This window comes from Morchella importuna (assembly GCF_003444635.1).
Source record: "Morchella importuna strain M04M26 chromosome Unknown Morimp01GS048, whole genome shotgun sequence".
NCBI classification, from domain to species: Eukaryota; Fungi; Ascomycota; class Pezizomycetes; order Pezizales; family Morchellaceae; genus Morchella; species Morchella importuna.
Window position 1 is genome coordinate 273,604 of NW_025763445.1, and position 20,476 is coordinate 294,079.

The following is a 20,476-nucleotide window of genomic DNA, read 5'->3' on the forward strand; positions in this document are numbered from 1 at the left end:
TCGGTACAGCAGACCAAACTCTTTGCCAGGGAGAAAAAAAGCCAGCCAAAGTGGTTCGGTACAGAAAATATTCGGTATACAAGCGTTCGCTACAAAGAATCCGGTAGAGCAAATAGACAAAAACCAAGTAGGGAAAGAAATATGGTTCAACATTAGTTACATCCCATTCATCTAACTCCTCAACATAATCAAAAACAATTTTCTGTTCCAATTCTCCGAATATCCAACCCATCATAAAACTTTCATAAAGGAGCGTGAGCGTGACAGTTCAGTAATAACTCATTAAGGTATCATAACCATAACCAGAAGAAAAACAAAAGAAAAGATCAAAAACTCATCCATCACATATTAAGGAAAATCAAAGTCACAAACAACAAGAGTGCTAGTCCACCCATATTATGCGACGGACCACTAGAATTATTGGTGCTGGCAAGCTCTACACCAGTCCGGGTCGTATTTGTGTTGGTAGTAGTCTGAGACCGTTAGCATATTTCCGTTTATGAATATTGCTAGGTGACTTACGGAGGTAGGGGCATCTGAGAATGAACTTGAATTGGAACTTGTAGCAGTGGTCGTTGAAGAGCTGGTTGTAGCTGATGAACTTATAACTACTGTTGATGACGCAGGGGCAGACGAAGACGCGGACGAAGAAGAGCCTAAATCAATACAAAGTCAGCTTGTTGTCTAAATTGGAAAATATCCTCTCCATCTATAGAGCGTGGAGGTAAAATTTCCCAAGGTTATTCAGATGAGAGGAAACAGACTGGATGAAACAGCCTCTATAGTAGAGGAGACCTGAGAAGAACTAGAGGTCGACGCTACTGTAGAAGATGGCAGTCTTGTACTGCTACTGCTGCTACTAGTTGTAGTAGAAGAAGTGGCGGACGAAGAAGCAGGAGTGCTTGTACTACCAGTCGAAGAGGAAGAAGCAGAAGTAGTGGAGCTACTACTCGGGGTTCTCGAGGAAGAGGAAGAGGATGTCGTACTGGTTGAGCTAATAGTTGTAGAAGTGGTACTACTGCTTCTCGTGGTTGTCTATATCCCAAGATATCAGTGTCAAATATATACAGGCTCTGGTGATACGAAATAACTTACCGTTGAGCTACTAGATTCACTACCAGTCACCTGTGGAAGCGGAGTAAAGACTGCTCCCGTAGTACTTGATGTTGTCGAAGGAGCAGCGCTAGCACTACTAGACACTGGGTAGTTCTCGTTACAGAAGTTAAGGTACTGGTCAATATCCGCAATTGACACCGCGTATGCTTTCGCCGCAGTCTCGGGGTCTCGGAGTGAAAATTGATACACTCGATGCATCTTCCAAGAGACTGCATAAAAGCTCCATTTGCAGCGCAGAGTTTCGCTGTTTTACCAGCGCTCTGGGCATCGGTGTATGCGTTACCTATAGAATATTGATGAGTATGTGTTGATTCAAAAGGACCGGATTACATACCGCAGTCATCGTAACAAACAGAAATTTGCGACACCGACTCATCCGTTTGCCTTTCTTCCAGCTCAAATTCCATACTCATAAGGCCACCAACAGATCTCTTCATATATCCTGTATCCTCAATCACGAAAATCGCATCCGTCAATCCAAACAAGGTCGGGTCAAGAGGATAGTACGGCAGTTGAATTGGCCACACCCCAATCTCGTTGGAATAAACCGGAACACCCCAATCGGTCACTGGGCAAACCGGTGGTGCCTCCACACATTCCGACGGCTGACAGACATACCCAAGCTCTGGGGCTGGTTCGCTTTCACAGCGGTCAACGGGCGAGCAGATATAGCCCGGTGCACAACCAAAGGTATAGTCGTTCGGGACAATAATGGTCGAGCTAGTTGGAGCTGCACGGCGGGTACATGTTTCTGTTACAGTGCGTGTAAGGCCGGGAAGCTCGATTGTAGTTGTGATTGGTGGTGAGGTAAATGTTGTGACGACGGGTGGAAGTGTTGTGGTTGTTACTATTCCTGGTAGGGTGCTTGTCACAGTGGTACCCGGGCCCGTGATTGTAGTCACGATACCTGGAAGTGTACTTATCACTGTTTCTGCAGGAAGAGTTTGGGTAATTGTCGTGCCTGGTAGTGTAGTAGTAAATAATAGCGAGGTGGTAGCCGTAGTCACTGCTGTCGTGGTATCAGTGGCCGTAGTAGTGTCTGTGGCCGTAGTAGTGTCTGTGGCCGTAGTAGTGTCTGTGGCGGTAGTAGTGTCTGTGGCGGTAGTAGTGTCTGTGGCCGTAGTAGTGTCTGTGGCGGTAGTAGTGTCTGTGGCCGTAGTAGTATCAGTGGCAGTGGTGGTAGCTGTAGCAGTTGTCGTCAGTAATGAAGTAGTTGTAAGCGTGCTTAAGTAGGTCGTAGTATAACTTTCAACACTTGTCGTTGTCACCACCAAAGTGTCAGTAGTTGTGAAACTCCTAGTAACAGTTGTTCCTGGCATGGTCTCAACTGTCGTTACAACACTAGTGACCACACTTGTTGTCGTAGTTGGCACTTCGATAGTCACTGGCCTAGTGATAATAATCTCCACCTCTACAAGGTTTGTAATCGTTACTGGGCGATCGATAGTGACAGGGCGATCGATAGTGATAGGTCGATCAATTGTCACTAGAACATCCCGGGTCAGAGTCTCGGTTGCCGTGAGTGTGTCGGTTCGAGTGAGAGTGTCGGTTCTTGTGGTTGTGTCGGTACGTGTCACAAGGACGCTGGTAGTGACAGGATAACTTGAGATGATTGTTGTTCCTGGGAGTGTGGTTGTAGCTGTGGAGAAAAGGGTTGTAGAGGACCAGTACGTTGTCTCAGAAGTGACAACTGAGGTCGCCACAGTTGTTACAGTTGCGAAACTAGTATAACTTTCAGTAACTGTCACCGGAGTTGTAGTTGTGATTCTCTCAGTCTCAGTCAATGTGACAGGTGTGGTGGTTGTAATCCTCTCAGTTGTGGTGACCGGTCGGTCAATTGTGATAAGCACATCTTGGAAGACAGTCTGAACTGTTGTATATGTCTCAAAATCGGTTACCAAAACGCTTGTAGTTACCGGATAGCTTGTGGTGAGAACGACTGTTGTTCCTGGGAGTTGCGTAGTCGTTGTGAATGTGGAGTATAGGGTTGTCGGGACGAAATAAGTGGTCTCTGAAGTAACAACTGAAGTCACCATACTTGTGGCAGTCGTTGTGCTAGTATACCTTTCAGTGGTAGTAACAGGTCTATCAATCGTAATATAAACATCTTGGAAAACTGTGCGAATGGTCGTGAATGTCTCCGTATCAGTCACCAGAACACTTGTTGTCACAGGATAACTTGTCGTAATTGTTGTCCCTAGCAGAGTTTCTACCGTAGTCTGATAAACCGTCGTAGGAGAATAGTAAGTTGTTTCAGATGTGGTAACTGAGGTTACAACGCTTATTGCGGTTGTGGTGCTAGTCTCTGTTGCGGTGGTTGTGTCGGTGAACTTCTCGGTGATCCTCTCAGTGGTCTTCTCAGTGATAGTGCTAAGATAAGTCTCCTTGGTGGTAAGCGTCGTTTGAGATGTGAGGGTTGTCAATACTGTTACTAAGACGCTTGTCGTGATATACTCGCTTGATACTATTGTCTTTGACTTTGTAGTAGTCAAAAGCTTAGTTGTAGGAATATATTTTATTGTGGTCTTTGTGATGAATATTGGGGTAACAGTTGTCTTCCAATCGGTAACAGTGGAGGTCCGAGTCACATCTCTCGTGGCTGTGGAGACAGAAATTGTAGTTGTGACAGAAGTAGTGGTAGCCGTTGTTGTCGCCGTCGCAGTTTCGGTGTCAGTGACTTTTTCAGTAGTCGTAAAGACTGTTGTAAAGGTGTTGACGACCGTGACCGGAGGCATTGTGATCGTTGTTCCATTCGCAGTTAGGGTGGTACCAGGCAATGATGTTGTTTCCGTGATGTATGAAGTATATGTTTGTGTCTGCCAATCCGTTGTCACTGTAGTCTCAGTACTTGTATCTGTCTTGACCGTTGTCTCCAGGTCCGTAGTCGTTTTCAAATCTGTTGTCGTTTTCAAATCTGTTGTCGTCGCCGTCTCAGTTTCAACAACGGTAATTGGTAAGGTCTCTGTATGCGTTGAATTGATGACTAGCGTTTGCGTGACAGTAACCGGATAAGGATGCTCAGTAATTGTAACATAGCAGGTCTCAGTAGTCGTGTAAGTGTGCTCTATCCCCGGCTGATAGACAGTGGATAACTGCATATAGGTCCATTTCGACGTGATAAACTCGGTGACAGTGTTATTGCAGTATGTAGCGGACACCTGGTGTTGGCCACCATAGAATAAAGCGAGGGCCGCTGCTGCCACGAGCCTAGATCCACATCTCCCCCAAACCATTGCTTTGGTTCAAGAAAAAAGATACGCAAGAACTAACGAGTGTATTTTAATCCTTCAGCCCTAATTGAACGAATGTTGTCTTCCGTATTTCCTAGGGGGCAGGGACGGAGCGAATGAGGTCCTTGCAACACTGAAGAGAAAGAAGAAAAACGAGAGGAATACTGAAAAGACCTCGTACTAGTACTCAGGCAGGCTGATAAACAGTTCAGTCTTCAGGGCAGACTCGGCTTTATTACTTCATTATTTCACATGTACATATATATGTGTGACCATGCTAGGCACCGTACCGCCGCAGAATACGATATCTTCCCTGCTCTAGCTTCTTGGGGAACAGCATGTGCATATGGCACATAATAGTACGATCGAGTATATTCCCAGAGTGGCACACACAAAAGTCATCACATAAGTACATGAAGTAGGTACGTAGTACCACTTACGGATAGAGATAAATGTAGTTGGGAGTGCGGGAATCGGTACTGTTCACCAAGAGAAAGAGATCAGATTACATCCCGGGAAATCCCTGCTGGCTGTGACCGCAGCAGGCACGCACCACCGTCTGACTAGGTAGGTACTTTATTTTTCTTTGCCCCACCTGCCTAGGCACTCTACCATGGCCAGTGACCCACTCCAAATCGGTGGTATGTTTCGCTATGAACAGATACCCTACACACATACATAGCTTCATGAGTAGAAACCAACCGCTAATCCTTCCCATACAATTCAAGGATACTGACCCCGCAGGCCCGGTGAATGAGCGAGTTTGGAGCTTTTTATAATTAGTCAATTGCAAGTCTACCGACAAACCCTTGCTTCAGAGCCTCGATAGCTCCTACCCTGTGGGCAATTGATAGCTTTTCGTTAATTTTTCTTCGCGAACTAGATGCTCTAGTTAGGTATACTACCTATCAATCCAATCAGTCTGCACATATAACTGATTTGTGGCATTGGTTAATGCTCCTCGGATTATGACTGATGTTTCTATAGGTGGAAGAAAATAGATATGGCAGGGACAACTCATCGTAGATAAACTATTCGAAGGACATGCCCATGGTAGGTAGGTACGGTGCCTATTTGAGCAAGACAACCACTACCTTTACAATCAATCATATATGTCGAGATAAACCTTTAGACACGGTTCTACTTGACCTGCACATGCACATCCCATTCTACATACGCCTACATATTACACACATAGCATAGCAGACGGTCGCTAATTCTGTGATTCAAAAGAGCCTCCTCACAAAGTCTTGGTCTCACTCATCACTTCAAAATTGATCAATTGAACCCAGACCGCGTTGGGTGTCTAAGTTATTTGGAAAAAACAAATACAGGGACAACTAAATAGTTATGCACGACACAAGCTAGTCTGAGACTCTTCCAATCCAAATTGCTTGATTGCGCCACGGCGGCGCCACCTCAAAGCTATCATCTCGGGGAAGTGTTTTTCTTTCTTTCACTGCCCTACACCTCTTTACTCATCAAGTCCAAATATACACAATCTACGTGCATGATGGACCCCACTTTGTTGGTGAGCAGGCCTGCAGCCAGTCGCTTACACAAGGGGATATCGCACTTGCAGGGGGTGGAGGTTGAAGATGATATCCGGCCACCGATATCTATCAGAGGGGTACATACACTTGATGCTACACAAACCAGGAACCCCGCCAAAAATATGGATGGATGGATCGTGATCGAATTCTACATATCTAAAGTTCACGGGGGGTATCGGTGTGCCCGTAAATAAATTCCGAATGAGTTACAGAGAGGCTGCGGCTTCCCGAATGAACCTAGAAATTGGAAATCTGTCAGTACTATACCTCCTTTACCTCTATCAGCAGCAAAATATCTCTCAAAATCATGCAATATTGAGTTGAGAAAATATTCAGCTAAAAAGAGGACCAAGAAAAGTTAGACACAAACATATATAGGACACAATTGATTGTAGAGTAGCAGGATACGACGTACCTTAAGCTGTTTTAGCCAGAGAGCATCCGACGCGCAGATGAAAGCGAGGCTTATTTATTTCGGCTCTACTTTATTCATTGCTTTCAGCCGCTGCCCCCGCACCAGTAAATACAGTGCACATCGATCCATCCATCAGGAACTGCTGCACACACATGGCAAAACGCACTCGCACAGGAACGCACTCACACAGGTCCGACACCCACACCACTTGCCTAATAACTAACGTTGCATATAGTAGTAGTAAGACATCTCTATAGAGTGCATAATATACCTATTAGAGTAGTAGAGAAAGGAATAGTTTTGCGATTCCATGTACTGAAAGTCTGGGCCACCTTACTTCTCACCCGCCCAAACCATCGGCGCCTTTCCTCTTTGTCCACCACCCCACCATCTTTTCTCAGAAACGATTCTTAGTCCGTTCTGCTCCTAAAAGACACTCAACGGCCACACGGCGCCTGCATTTCAAGAGAAGAAACGCTCAAGAGTGGTTTTGATTCAAGATGCGGCTCCTCTCACCTTCGTGGATGTTGCGGACAATACTTCAGATTGGGGGGGTCTTTCTATTCCTAGGATCGTCAAATAGCTCCCCTACTGGTAGTACCTTGGCGGTGCGCGCGGATTCGGGAACAACACAGAATATCTGTTTCTGGGACAGGCCGCAGAGTAAGTTCTTCCTTCCTTTTTCTTCTTTTTTTCTTTTTATCTTTTGAATCACTATGCGATGTGTTGGAGGACTGGGATAGGATGGAATATTGCTGATTTGATCGTTTCTACCAGGTGCACTTTTTAGAGATACTATTTACATTGATGGGGGTTATATGTCAGTAACGACAACAATAGATGGAGAAACCGGCCTCGCAGAGCTAGGTATGTCCTTCTATGTCTTCCTCACTTTACATAGACTTACTCAGATGTTTTTCACCAGAGGGCTTCCGCCGCCTCTATGCTATAAATCTAACGCACACCTTTTCCATGGATGACTATCAATTTGATATCCTCAGCAATCTCACCAAGGCTCCAGGTAATATGGGTACTGATTTCCATGATGGATTCATGCTCGCCAACGACTACGAATTTATAATATACGGTGGTTATCTCCGACTCAGAGATGAATCTGCTAGCATCAACGAAATGTGGAGCTTAGCTCGGTATATGATCCAAAATGGAGCAACGCCGTTGAGCGATCCAGGAGAATTCCAATTGTTAGCCTTAGATAACATAACGAGATATATCGCGAGCGCGGGAAGTGTGAATGTGCCGAGTGAAAATAAGGCCTATGTGTTTAGTGGCGCCACTGTAAGTTCTATGAGTTCAAAGCTATCTGTGTCGGTGTCCGTTTTCTAAGGGGATTGTTTGGTGGAATATAGGGAAAGGATTGGGGTCCATTCTTTGACCCACTCACAGCGAACAGCGTCGACCTACGCCCATATGGAAATAGCTCCCAGCTCATCTCCGTTGATATGAGCATAATGGGCAGCGAAGTTTGGAGCAATGTCACCCTCCCCTCGAGCATCCACGCACGAATAGGCTCTGAGCTAGTATGGATACCAGTTGGAGCTCAGGGAACCTTGGTTGCTATCGGCGGCTCTATCAATCGGGCGCTATACCCATATGAGAAGAATATATCGGTGGAGTCGCAGACACTGGGAGATGAATTTATTAATAAGGTTCATTTATATGATATAGCTAATGATAAGTGGTATGATCCCTTTCATATGAAGGTTTGAGTGGCCGCTGAGCTACACAATGTGAAAGATATGTCACTAACGCTTTAATGTCTCTCCAGGTACACACAACAGACATTTGGTGAAACCCTCTCACCAAAGGCACAATTCTGTACCGTTGTTGCTTCATCAAAAGATAACACCACTCACCAGGTAAGCAACATGCATCCCGGATGTCAATTTTTGTCCCTTCCCACCCGAATAAATGCCTCTCTTAACTTTATTCTAGATCTATGCCTATGGTGGACACGAGGACCTTTCCGGAAATCCCCTCAACATGAAACCTGTTTCTGCCGACGTTTACGTACTATCACTACCTTCGTTCACATGGACCAAAGTATATGATGGTACCGACCAAATCCATCGTCGTAAGGGCCACAAATGCCATAAGGTGGCCGATAATCAGATGATGGTTGTTGGTGGACGACCACAGGCCAATGCTGTAGACTGTTTGAGAGGAGGGTTGATTAGGCTATTTAATCTGAATACATTGCAGTGGGAAGACAAGTATGATCCGAGGGTTTATGATAGTTATAAGGTTCCAACCGCGATTTCAGATGTAATCGGCGGGAAGTAAGTTTGAAGTACTTATTGAATTCGGAATATTCAATTCACTAATGGTTCTTACAGCGAGGACGGAGGTGGCACACTCCAAGCTAAAACCTGGGACAACGACGATATCAAAGACTTATTCAATGTCCCCTATACCAAAACAATTCCAACCTACTGGCCCTATTCCCCCGCTCCCGACACTACAACCACCAGCGGTATCTTTACCACCACCCCTGCATCTAGTGATGGAGGCAATGGTCTCCCCTCCTACGTACCACCGCTCCTCGGCGCCATACTCGGGCTTCTCGGACTAATTACAATTCTCTGCGGAGTATTGTTCTGGTTGCGGCGGAAGAAGCGGGGGGGTAGAGGCGCGCCGACAGATTCGGCGGCGAGCACAACCAGGAAGAACAGGCAGACGTGGAGTTGGTTGTTGGGCGTTTATGGTGATGAGAAGCGCGAATTCCCGGATGATCAGACGCCAGGTACCGAAATGACGAACCCGTACGATTTACATTCAAGCATGGTTAGTCCCATGACCGAAGCTTCGAATCCAATAGACGCGGTGATAGTAGAGGCACAAGGGAGACAAGTGTTTGAGATGCCTGGTAAGTGTACCAAAATGAACAGGCCAATTCCCCTATCATATCAAGCAAGCACGGTGAGCTGACGGCCACAACAGATAGCAGCAAACCACAAGAGCTCCACTCCTCTCCTATGACCCCGGCGGCGGCAGCAGCAAAAAGAGTTACGATCGTCGAGCCGGCATCGCCAAGCATGCCCGAAATGGGACCAACGAAGTCTCGGGAGGAACCTCGACCGGAGTAAGGAAGCCATGGTTTTTCCCCCATTTTTTTTACAATGCTGTCAATATCACACAACCAAATGCATTATATGCACCGGATCGAAGCCACCCGCATGATACTATTAATCGCTAACTCTACTTTTTGTTCAAGGGATTTACGAGATGTGGATATGAGTGCTGAAGCTACTTCCAGGGCTAGGAGAGAGGAAACACGATTGGAACGAGATATGGACCCGGGTGTGCTGCAGAGGCTTCTGGATGATCCGGGAGCTAATCTGCACGACGATTGACATGATTACTATTTTTTAGTTTATTTTCTCTCCTTTCTCTATTTTACCTTCATCTTAAATGCGCTTATTTACTGTTTGAACTTGTATTGAGGTGATTAGGTTTTCCTGTATAATAATCCTAGGGTATAACGTGGATCGAATATGGATATGTACGGTTCACGAATTTTGTTCCATGAGTAGAAGCACAATTGCTTGCAAACCATGTGCATCAATTAGTCTTCCTAACCTTCTCATTCTTATCACATTGAGGCAGTGTGAAGCAAGAATCATCATGTGTTTACGAGAGAGCAAGCAGCGCCGCTAGCTGAAACATGTACATGTATTAACCTTAGGGCAGGGCCGGTAGGACGTAAGTAGGTTCCTCGGGCGCGGCGGCGGGTAACTAAAATTTAAAAAAATCCTTCTCTCCGTACAACTCCACAGGTGCTTATTGTCAAGAATCAACTACAGCGCCCTCCCCGACCCAGAAACAGCAGAGGAAAGGCCAGGGCGAAAAGCTAAAGGCAAGTGCGAAAGAAAAAAAATAGCAAAAAAGAAAGATTTATCCGAGGTGCTCCTTTGGCGCCTGAAATGAGATGTTACAAGAGCTGGGTATGTTGTGGGGGGTGGTACAGGTTACAGTCATCTTCCCGGTGGGTACTAGGTTTTTGTTTGTGTGACCAGTGACATGAAGTGACTAGCTGGCCGCTGACATTTATCTCGATTAGGCCGTTAGTAAGAGAACTTACAAAGCTAAGCACGAACACGTCTGCTCTAGAGTACTATAGTTTATATCGTGTCGTGTCTGTTCATGGGTAAATTTTAATTGTGCCTCTTTGATTTGGGCGGAATGTTGTGTGGACGAGGCGAGTATGTAGGTAGAGTACCTAAAGTAGGAAGTAGGTAACGTGATGATGGTGACAGGGTTGGCAGTCAAGTCTACAAGGATGCTATTCCCACCTGCTGGTTGTGGAATAGGCCACCATGGGGCTCTTCATCTTAATTAAGACGGCATATTCTGCATACAGTACGCATTCTGATATTCTTGCCGAAAGTATCAGGACCTTTGGTGGAGACTCTGAAGAGGTTGTCGACGCCTAGCAACGAGTGATAATGAATGAAGAGGCTAAACTTATTGTGGAAGAGTTCTTGGCACTCGAGATTCAGGCCAAGAAATCATTGACAGTCAAGACAAGGCGTACCAATCATCAACATAAAACACTAGAAAATGTACGTACACATAGCGGAACCAACTATTTTTTCCCTTGCCGTTTGTTTAGACCTTCTTCCCGGAGTTTTGTGCTTTCAGTCAGCCCCTTTTGTAATAAAGTCTGCCACTCACTCAGGGCAATAGCAGTCCATTTTATTTCTCTGCGTAATTTTGCGCCTCCACACAAACCTTGAACACCTAAAGCCGTATCTTCTTTCTTCAATCTAGTCTGTAAGGGTCTCAGTACCAGGGCCAATTCTGTACCCTTCACTGGTAAAGCCTCCGCGATCCGGGTCCACATCTTATCAAATTCCTCCTTGCCCCACTTGTCAATAAGTGCCTTGTATGCACCCCGCTTATCAAACTTTATAAGCGCATCCTCTAGTAGTTCCTCTCGTGTGATAACCGGCTTCATCTCATTCCTAGGCTTATAGGAGGGAAGGTACTCCGTAAACCACCTCCGACATAATGGCCTCTTCTCCTTCAACCTCCCCTCGTCCCTTCGGCCAATAAGCTTCCAGTTTGTCTCTAGGTGGTATAGAAGCCTTGACTCCGCGCAGAAGCTGAAAAGCTCATCCACCGTCTTAAAGCCCTTCTCGTATTTCGCCCAATCGCATCCGAAAAACTCGATTGCCTGCCTAGGGCGTGCTGTAAGAAATATCATTCCATCCTTATGATTACGCGCCTCGATGCCTTGTGCAGATATGTGGAGACTAGCGTTGTTGACTAAGACGCCGAAAGGCTTTCCCATAACGCCAAGGATATTCCAGAGGTCTCCATAGGCATGGTGGAAGCATTCCCACTCGAGACCACCGCGCCTGCAGACGTGCACGTCGAGTTGAACGTAGGCTTTCAGTTCGTCATCCCAAATAGCAAAATTGGAAGTTGGAGATGCCTTGATGAACTCAGTTGCATTCAGGGCATGCTTGAGCTCGGTGGCGGATACTGGAGTTTGTGGAAGTGGCTCCTCAACCAGAATGTCAATGTCCCCGTAATCAGTCTTTTCGGGTGCAGGTAGCGGAGAGGAAACATTTTTATAGAATTGTGAGAGGGTTTGTTGAAACTGGATGAGAAGCCTTGGATAGATATGCATTGGTATGCGTGGAGTTGGGAGTTTTCCCCCGTATTTGGACGCGCTGAATGCACTACCGCCCATCTTGGTCTGATATGATCTTAAGCACTTGTTTAAATAATATCTTGAAAATAACGGCCAAAAAGGGTTGTGATGTATTCTGGTATGTATGAGCAATACCTTAATTGCGAAGGTTTGACGAGGCTTGGCGTTAATGAGGCTGAGAGATGCGCTAAGTGAACATGTATGTATCAGTCGCTCACCTACTGACGGCGGATCCTGTCTGATGGTTCTGTTTGCAGTAATTTGCCCTTGGAGTGCATAACCTAACCCCTTATTGGCCCCAATAGAAGTGATCAGAATACAAGGTGCTTCAGGTTGCAGTATTTTATCGGGGGAGGTTTGTATACCTAGGAGTCATCATTATAAATTATAAAGTTTGAACCATGATGACTCACTCGCTCTACTGCTGCGGCCACTTTTGATTCTTTTGAGCTATATACGTATATGTAATTAAATCTAGAAAGAGGACATCAAGGACACCTACACCCGTGTATTGTTTCAAAGAGGTCGAATCGTTTTGCAGACTACATGTAGTTAACCGCGAGAATGAGAACTGAACCAAAGCGCAACTGATCATGATCGTCAACCAACGAGCCGATACGGAGAAAGTTGAAACAGTGAAACAATAATTATAATAGAGAGTTATACATGTTGATACGTACGTATATACATGTACCCCTATATATATAGTTATCGTGTTCTGTATACATGTGTCTCTATTCGAATTTCCATCAATCTGGACTGATCACCATGCATGAGATATGACTACATGTAGTACGACACGGTTGCATCTAAACAACGCGAGGCGAACTCGTAGATTTAAAGTTTGTTTTACCTAGAGTACTCTAAAACTGGTATTTTTTTGACTATGGACCATCTTGATTCTTTAAGTTTCAATACCACAGCTCTAGGAATAGGCATTCTGCGGCCAATTAATGAATTAAAAAAAAAAAAAAAAAAAAAAAAGGCATGCTGCGGCAGCAAAGAACAATTGCAAGTGATATTTCATGATGTGGTTTTCATATATCTACTTCCCAGAACCACGTTTTAGCAGAGATATTGGTTTTTAAACAGCAGCATATAAGAATAATACGTCACATACACATGTATAAGCTGTACTCTAGTAGAAGACATAATCCTGGCCGTTATCAGGATACCCCAGATTTCCCCCAGGATGATCTGTTATCGAGATAGCATATCCTGCGTTACAAACCTAGCCCCTGCTTGAGCATTATTTGAAAATATTGTATAGAAGAAATAAATGAACGATAGACTGGGGCTCTTCAGCGTATCTGTATCTGTTCTTGGTACGAAGCAATATTTACGCTCGGTACCCATATATGTATGAGATTGAAACGGTCCCTGGCAGTAACTGAAAATAGTCGTACTAGACTCCTTGCGCCCCAGAAGAATACGTCATAATGTAGTACCATGTAGTACCTATATAGAGTACATATGAGCTAGGGAGCCTTTGATCGCAGATCCTGAACACGGGCTATGTGAGTCATGTTCGTAGGCACGAGTTTGTAGATGAGTATCTAGAAAACTGAACCTTTCCCGCCGGAAAAATGACCCTTTGACGATCTGAGACCAGGCCGATCTTCCGCCACTGTAGGTACAGTTGGTAGCTCTTTACACACGATTGATAAGAGGCGCAAAATCGGGATTCTAGACCACAATTGTAAGCGCGGCCGGGAAGCAAAATCCTCCCTCGACCCTATGTAGGTCCCGCGGGTCCTGGGCGCTGCGAGTAGAATTTTGTATGACTTTTCACATAACCGACACGCACTACTAACTATCGATCTTCGTCTGTGCCACATATAAGCTTCAATACTTGCTGGGGGGTTGTTTGTTGCTCCACTTTTATGGCCTGTATCCTGGTCCTGGCAGCAGTAGCTCAGGGTTGGGTACCTGTAAAAGGGTTGGGTACCTGTAAAGGGTTGGGGTGGGTGTTGATTAGATGGTACCCGCCTGTAGCCTCATGACCTCTCGACATTCCCTTTGTGGGTCAATTTGTACATTTGGGAATCGTGATGTTTAGGCGTACGGGGAGATCAAAGCGCTTTGTTTGTGCTCTTTCTTAATCGTTGAATTTTCAGAGGATCTACTTGTAGATATGCTAGTTTCTCGGTAAGGCTGTCTCATAGGGTAGGCGAACAGATTCCTACCTGCAGGGTATCGGTGTCCAGATGGGGATCGGCGGCGCCATCCTCACAGTGGAATCTGGGAGAGCTTCCCTATTTCTTGGAGAAAGGGCCTCGTCTGCGCGACTTCTGGCTACTGCACGGTAACGTCAAATCTGCCGAGATGATGATTTGCATATCTGTATATTGAGAGAAAAAAAACACTACAACTACCACCACTACCCTCTCAGGATCACCTACCTAGTTTAAGCGAGTCACATCCAACCTCTCCGATTCTACTTTCGGATTGAGGCTGACGAAACTGGAAATGTGAAGTAGCGATGAGCGGACTTCTTTCCACACTTTGCCACCCAATGGAGAAGTTGAGTTCTTCGAGTAGAGCCTCGCCTTCGGCAAAGCGGGACACACTGCTAAACACGTTCAAAAGGCTATATTCGGTCCGCTCTGGGGTAGATGGGACTGATTATCCGGCGCGCGCTCGGATCAGTATTTAGCGAGTGATGGACTGTGAGCGGCAATGGCGACCCACGAATCTGGGGCTCACCAGTGGGACAAACATCGATCCAGGGGTACGTGGAGAATCGGAGGGTTGATGCATCCGCGGGAAGAAGCTAGCCTATGACGTTCCGATTTTGTGTTCCGTATCAGATGTCAATTGCGTGGCGGCTGGTGGGGGACGTATACAGTCGCTCACCTACTGACCTGATGGTTCTACTTGCAGTAATTTGCCCTTGGCGTCCAAAACCTAACTCTTTTATTGGCCTCAAATCCCTAACCGCCATCAGACAGGATCCACCTTCACCCCGTGAGTGAGTGTAGTTAGGATATTGCGATATTCTGGACCTAGAATCATGAACATATATATGTAGTCGTACAGCAGAACCCAACCTAGCCACTTCGACAAAAAGATAATTAATCTAATACATAACTACGAAAAGTACTCAAACACAGTCTCCTATTTGCATACGGCAGCCTCAAATCGACTTACATATGTAGTTATTCGTGGTACGTATGGTGCGCACACTCTTAAAGGTGATATGGTGGCATACGGAAGTGGAACAATTGTGGCATACGGAAGTGGAACAATTGTGGCTGCAATAGGGCCTCATGGGCCAATAAGAGGGCCCATTTCTAGCATCACTGCCACGGATCAGTCAGGTTTGCTTTTCTGGGGGGTATAAATGGGTATAATACTGTTCCACTTTGTTCAGTCTTGGCGCATTTTACATTCAAAAATACACAATTTCAACTTCCTAAGGCTTCACAACCCAGACAGATATTAAAATTCTGGAATGATAGAACTAAATTTCATCACTAGTACTAGAGTTCTATCATTACGCTTTTTTTTTTTTTACGATTTTTCGTCACAAAGTTATAAGCCATTGACATTTCGTCGCGATCCGCTACCTTTAAGCGTGGGCGCACCATATAAGATCGGTGATCATAATGAGTATCGTAATTACATATACATCTGGGGTTAATTGGCTAAGCCTAGCTACTGGCATGTGAGAAAACATCAATGACAAAAAGCAAGTACATGTACAGCGGTAAGTAATAAGTGATGGAACACAGCGATACCTGTTTTGGTAAAACACCATTAACATTTGGTGTTTATACTCTCGGGGCGTTCCATCACTTATTACCTATCGCTGCACATATTTACATGTATTTAACTTAATATTCCGAGTGACGGTTGGTGACTGCAATTCACAATTGGGATCGTGTTAACTACATACTTTCATTTCTTTTTTCTGTAACCAAAAGATTATAGTATCAATGAGTGGAGCTCTCTTAAAGTTTGTCAAGACAGGGCAGAGGTATTATCATTAGATCTATAGAGCGTATGTACTACCTCAACACCGCGGCCGGACTCAGAGTTACAACTAAACCGGGAACTAACAATAATATTCATGCCAAAGACCTACAAGGCTGCATTCACCACTAGATTTCCACTCAATTTCGAAGTAACACCTTGAAGTAAGGGGGCAACGAGATACGTCTCTTTTCAGTCTTATATAATCATATATTAGTACAAGTAGTTTCCGGCCTTCGGCCGGTACTATATGTGTATCAATCAGTCCAATATACAGGCAAGCCGCTTTGCGGCTTATTTTCTCTATTTGCCTGGCAGGCAAAGGCCATCACTATATCTAGATCTGATCTGGTCAATATGTGACTTTTCTGATATATTATCCCTATATATCAACGGATAAGTTAGATAATTTCTCTAGTTAAAACTACAGGTATATCCCTTTAACAGCTACCAAACCGCTAAAATCGAGCCACTATCGATTCCCAGAACCAGTAGAAACCCCATTAACACTCTAACACCACTCAGCACAATACCCTATGTTAATATCCAACACAACATGTTTCAAGTGAAACAAAAACATCTCTCAATGAACCAATCAGAAGACTATAAAAGCACATTGCATATGCAGGTTATAATTATATACTTATAAGATGTATCATTAAACTTTCAATCCCATATACCTTAAACCGGTATCTCACAGAGCATGTTCCGGCACTAGTAAGGAGAATTCTGATAATGGACGGAATCCGATTTTGGATTACAGGAAAAATCAGGGAAACCGCTCTTAGTTGGGCTTCATAAGTAAGTCTCAAGCTGTCGCCCAAGTAGTTAGTGTTTTTCTTTTCTAGATTAAGGTAAGGTGCATCCCTTTATAATCCAGAGACTCTCCAAGGTATCCACCTTCGATCGCCTTGAGTAGACTCATATATTAACCTTGTATCACAATTTATCATTGCCATTCCCTCCTCGTAGTAAGGTCTTTGCGCAGAATGATCCTATTGCGGCTTCGGCCCCCGCATGTGGAGCGAATGGCTTTATCGATAGGGTTCAAGTTCTGCAAGAAGGTTTTATTAGTAACGGGTATTAATTTAATTTATTAGATATCCTTAGTTGTAATCGATAATGCTGCCACGCGGTCTTCTATAATCATACCCTCCCATTCACTGCATAGTTACTAACATTTTAAGGTGTAATGTGATAAGTTAGTGATATAGCGATATGTATGAGGAGTCGGGTTGAACTTCTTGATTAGATATGTCATACTTCAAAGAACCGCCTAGGCCATACCATATATCGTGGAGTTTCCTGTCCCGATCTTCACAAGATGCATGCCGACTTTGAAAGCTACTTGAACGAATATCCCGATAGCTATGAATGATATATCACCGGTTAGCAGTCTACCTTTGGTTATAGGCTGGACACCCATTTGCCACCGTTATTAGGAATCCGTCCCAGATTTTCGAATTAGAAATGGAGATTACAAACCTTTACTACGCAGGCCTATATAACAGACCATTACCATACTAGCAAAATTTAGCCTGCGAGTTCGGTATCAGAGCCAGAGCCCTTTTCAGTATGGTCCACGAGCACGCTCGAGGCGAGGTTGGGGGTGTCCTCGAGGCGCCTCGAGGACGATACCATCCAGTGTGTATTATAGCCAAGAATTTCCTTGGAAGTCCCCAAGGCAAGGACAGCTAGGTACTGTCCCTGAGGTTCCTCACTGTCCTTGTGTGTCATCGAGGACATGTCCCCGAGGCAAGGACACGAGGATACTCGTTCTCATGGACAGAACTAGCCCTTTTTATGTATGTGAAGGACAATATGCCAGAAAGAGAATTCATCCCGTGCTCTTGATAAATACATGTATTTAGGAGAACCTCGAGATCGAGAATACTCTCGAGATCAAGAGATAGAATAATTGGGTCATAAAGACGACTTAAAAAGTATTATATAACCAGAACTAGCTCCGGTGTCTCGGGTAATCCTTGCTAAATAAGTAGTTATATTCTTGAACGAGTTCAGACACTCGAGGGGCGCGGGGGCACATGTAGTTAGGGTGCAGAGGTTTAAATACTATGATTGAGTCAGCGGTTCACAAAGTGATGTAGAGATACTTATATTTCCGGAGCTTTCTGTGATTCTACCCACTTTTAATAGAGATATTAATAAGAACTGATTTTGACAGTATATATTGGTCTTGAAATCATAATTAATGAATTATCAATCAATCAATCAATGGTTTTGAAATCATAGGATATCACTCGATTACCTGAATGTGTTAATGCTTGTTGGTAATGTAAGAATATATTGTTGGTAATGTAAGAATATAGTGAGAACTTCGAGACAGCTGTATTTCCTTTTCGGCGTCAGACTCAAACTAATAATTTATGTCAGCGTTATAATCAAAACTTTCGATTATAGTAGAATGAGGTTCCCCATCACGGAAAGGGAATGGTCATAATTATTATCGCACCTGCTTGTATGAGGTTATACCTGTGTCTAGTTGAGGAGCCCCTCATAGAAACGGTGTTTCTTTGGTATAAAGTATTGGGTTTTGCGTTTTGCTACTCTTTGTTCCTCTGCTGATGCTTGACCATCGCAGGTAGCCTCCCTGATACTTCCCGAGCCTCGCCTTTATCACGGAGCGGCTCTGAAAGCCGTCTAGACCTAAGCGTTTATACCGAAACTTGTAGCCTTGAACAGAGTTGAAATTCCCTTTGGTCTTGATCTCAGCCCGAGTGACAACCAATGAAGAGAAGGTGGCGAAGCACTAAGTGCCCGCCGATGGTGGCGGAGCATTCTGTGGCGTGCTATGACGTAGCACTGATTCTAAGCTAAACATCACCACCAAGCGTTTGAGCAGATAGATAAAGAGGCGATCCCTTTCACGATCCCTCTCAACAACCTACCCTTCTGAGTATCAACAAAATGCTCGAATATTTCACCTGGAAAAAGATTAAAGCTCACAAGGAAGCTGCAGCCTCTGCCACGGCCTCAACCAGTACAGCAGCCGAAACGGTCCCTGCTGGTCCACAAGAAGTTCTTTCTAACAGCGATGAGGCTTTCCTCAGACAGCAACTTGAAGGTGCTGATGAACCTGTGGTGATATTGTCTGGCGGGGGAGACTCAGGCTCTACCACCCCCGGAGCAAGCCCTCTACCGCCCGCTACTCCTGCGCCTACGCCTATAGAGGGTAGATCGGCGACGACGACTGGGGAGTGGTCGGCAGTAGGTCTTAAAAACCGGTTCGGAGAGTTGAGGAGGGCTGTATCTAGCGCGGCTGAGAGGAGGAAGAAAGGAAAGACTCCAGTAGATGTGAAAGGAAAGGGCAAAGAGCCAGAGACATTAAAAGTGGAAAAACCAGTAGCGGAGGGAGGTAAGATACTGCAGAAATTCGGTTTTTCAACTAGAAACACGATTAACGAGGATTTAGTTCGAGAGGAAGACGAGCTTACAGCTGCACTTGAAGGCCTCAATCTTGCTGCTGAAAACGTCTATATTCCGATATACCTCAAAACATCTGTCGCAATTCACTAACTTTAATTGCAGGGCCGTGTATTCTCCATGTCTACAGAGACAAAAATCCTTCTCGACAAATTCATCTTAATCCTCAAAGATATTTCCAATGGAGCCCCAACTGCCTACCAAGACCTCATCGATCTCTTTGACAACTCGTCTAAAACGTTTGAAGATACCTTCAGCACTCTTCCATCCTTTCTTCAAAAGATCATAAAAACACTCCCGAAGAAAATGCAAGCTAAGATGGCACCCGAATTGCTACGTACGGCAGCTGCAGTTTCCCCTGCAGCCGCAGCAGAAGCGGAGGCTTTGGGAGGGATGTTTACGTTGAAGGAGCTAGTCACGAAACCAGGGTTGCTGATGGGTATGTTGAAGAGTGTGATGAATTTCTTGAAATTGAGATTTCCAGCGGCATTGGGAGGAACGAGTTTGGCAATGAGTATGGGCTTGTTTGGTAAGTCTCTTCAATTGGTTCTTTCGTTGGTGAGATCATGGCTGACTGTGTGCCAGTCGTACTGTTCGTATTATGGTATTGCTATAAACGCGGACGTGAAGTGAGGCTAGAAGCTGAAGCTTCCGCTGCTGCTGCCGAACTTTTGGACGGCGTTGAGGGCGGTGGTATTGAGGGTTCCTCAAGTGCCCCGCAGGTTATTGTTGGGGATAGCACAAGAAAGACAGCTTAGTCTTTATGAGTTTGTTTGTGGTATTCGTTATAATGTCCCGGTGGTTATTTGGAGGCTTTTTGTTTTTATCGTAGTTAGTGTTGCTGTGTTTCTCTTTTAGCGGGTGTCGGGTGTCGGGGGATGTCTCGTTAGTAAATGTTATGGGTTTCAGCATTATACTATTGAGATTTCTAGCTAGGATTTAAGCTTAAGCTTTTTCGCTCCGATCAGTAGCCGAGTTCCATGTCAGTCTAACACAAAAGTGAACCGTACAATTCTCATCGACTTAACCTCACGTCGACTCTCTATTATACAAAGATGTCCTCTGA

The 20,476-nt window shown here is 44.9% G+C and overlaps 4 protein-coding genes across 4 annotated transcripts; 2 read left to right on the plus strand and 2 right to left on the minus strand.

Moving 5' to 3' along the window:
• Window positions 1-341: 341 nt before the first annotated feature.
• On the minus strand, window positions 342-4,349 carry LAJ45_10668 (uncharacterized protein; the record flags this gene model as incomplete). The annotated part of the gene is made up of 7 exons (XM_046120185.1): window positions 342-473; window positions 523-656; window positions 912-1,035; window positions 1,096-1,304; window positions 1,370-1,399; window positions 1,451-2,299; window positions 2,363-4,349. The coding sequence occupies 7 exons, from the start codon at window positions 4,347-4,349 to the stop codon at window positions 342-344; spliced, it is 3,465 nt and encodes a 1,154-aa protein (XP_045966689.1).
• Window positions 4,350-6,814: 2,465 nt separating this feature from the next.
• LAJ45_10669 (uncharacterized protein) lies at window positions 6,815-9,685 on the plus strand (the record flags this gene model as incomplete). The annotated part of the gene is made up of 9 exons (XM_046120186.1): window positions 6,815-6,977; window positions 7,092-7,181; window positions 7,240-7,610; window positions 7,682-8,013; window positions 8,101-8,191; window positions 8,268-8,611; window positions 8,669-9,198; window positions 9,273-9,414; window positions 9,547-9,685. The coding sequence occupies 9 exons, from the start codon at window positions 6,815-6,817 to the stop codon at window positions 9,683-9,685; spliced, it is 2,202 nt and encodes a 733-aa protein (XP_045966690.1).
• Window positions 9,686-10,917: 1,232 nt separating this feature from the next.
• On the minus strand, window positions 10,918-12,030 carry LAJ45_10670 (uncharacterized protein; the record flags this gene model as incomplete). The annotated part of the gene is made up of 1 exon (XM_046120187.1): window positions 10,918-12,030. One exon carries the CDS (start codon window positions 12,028-12,030, stop codon window positions 10,918-10,920), a length of 1,113 nt encoding a protein of 370 aa, XP_045966691.1.
• Window positions 12,031-18,894: 6,864 nt separating this feature from the next.
• LAJ45_10671 (uncharacterized protein) lies at window positions 18,895-20,168 on the plus strand (the record flags this gene model as incomplete). The annotated part of the gene is made up of 4 exons (XM_046120188.1): window positions 18,895-19,342; window positions 19,400-19,458; window positions 19,516-19,939; window positions 19,996-20,168. The coding sequence occupies 4 exons, from the start codon at window positions 18,895-18,897 to the stop codon at window positions 20,166-20,168; spliced, it is 1,104 nt and encodes a 367-aa protein (XP_045966692.1).
• Window positions 20,169-20,476: the final 308 nt, after the last annotated feature.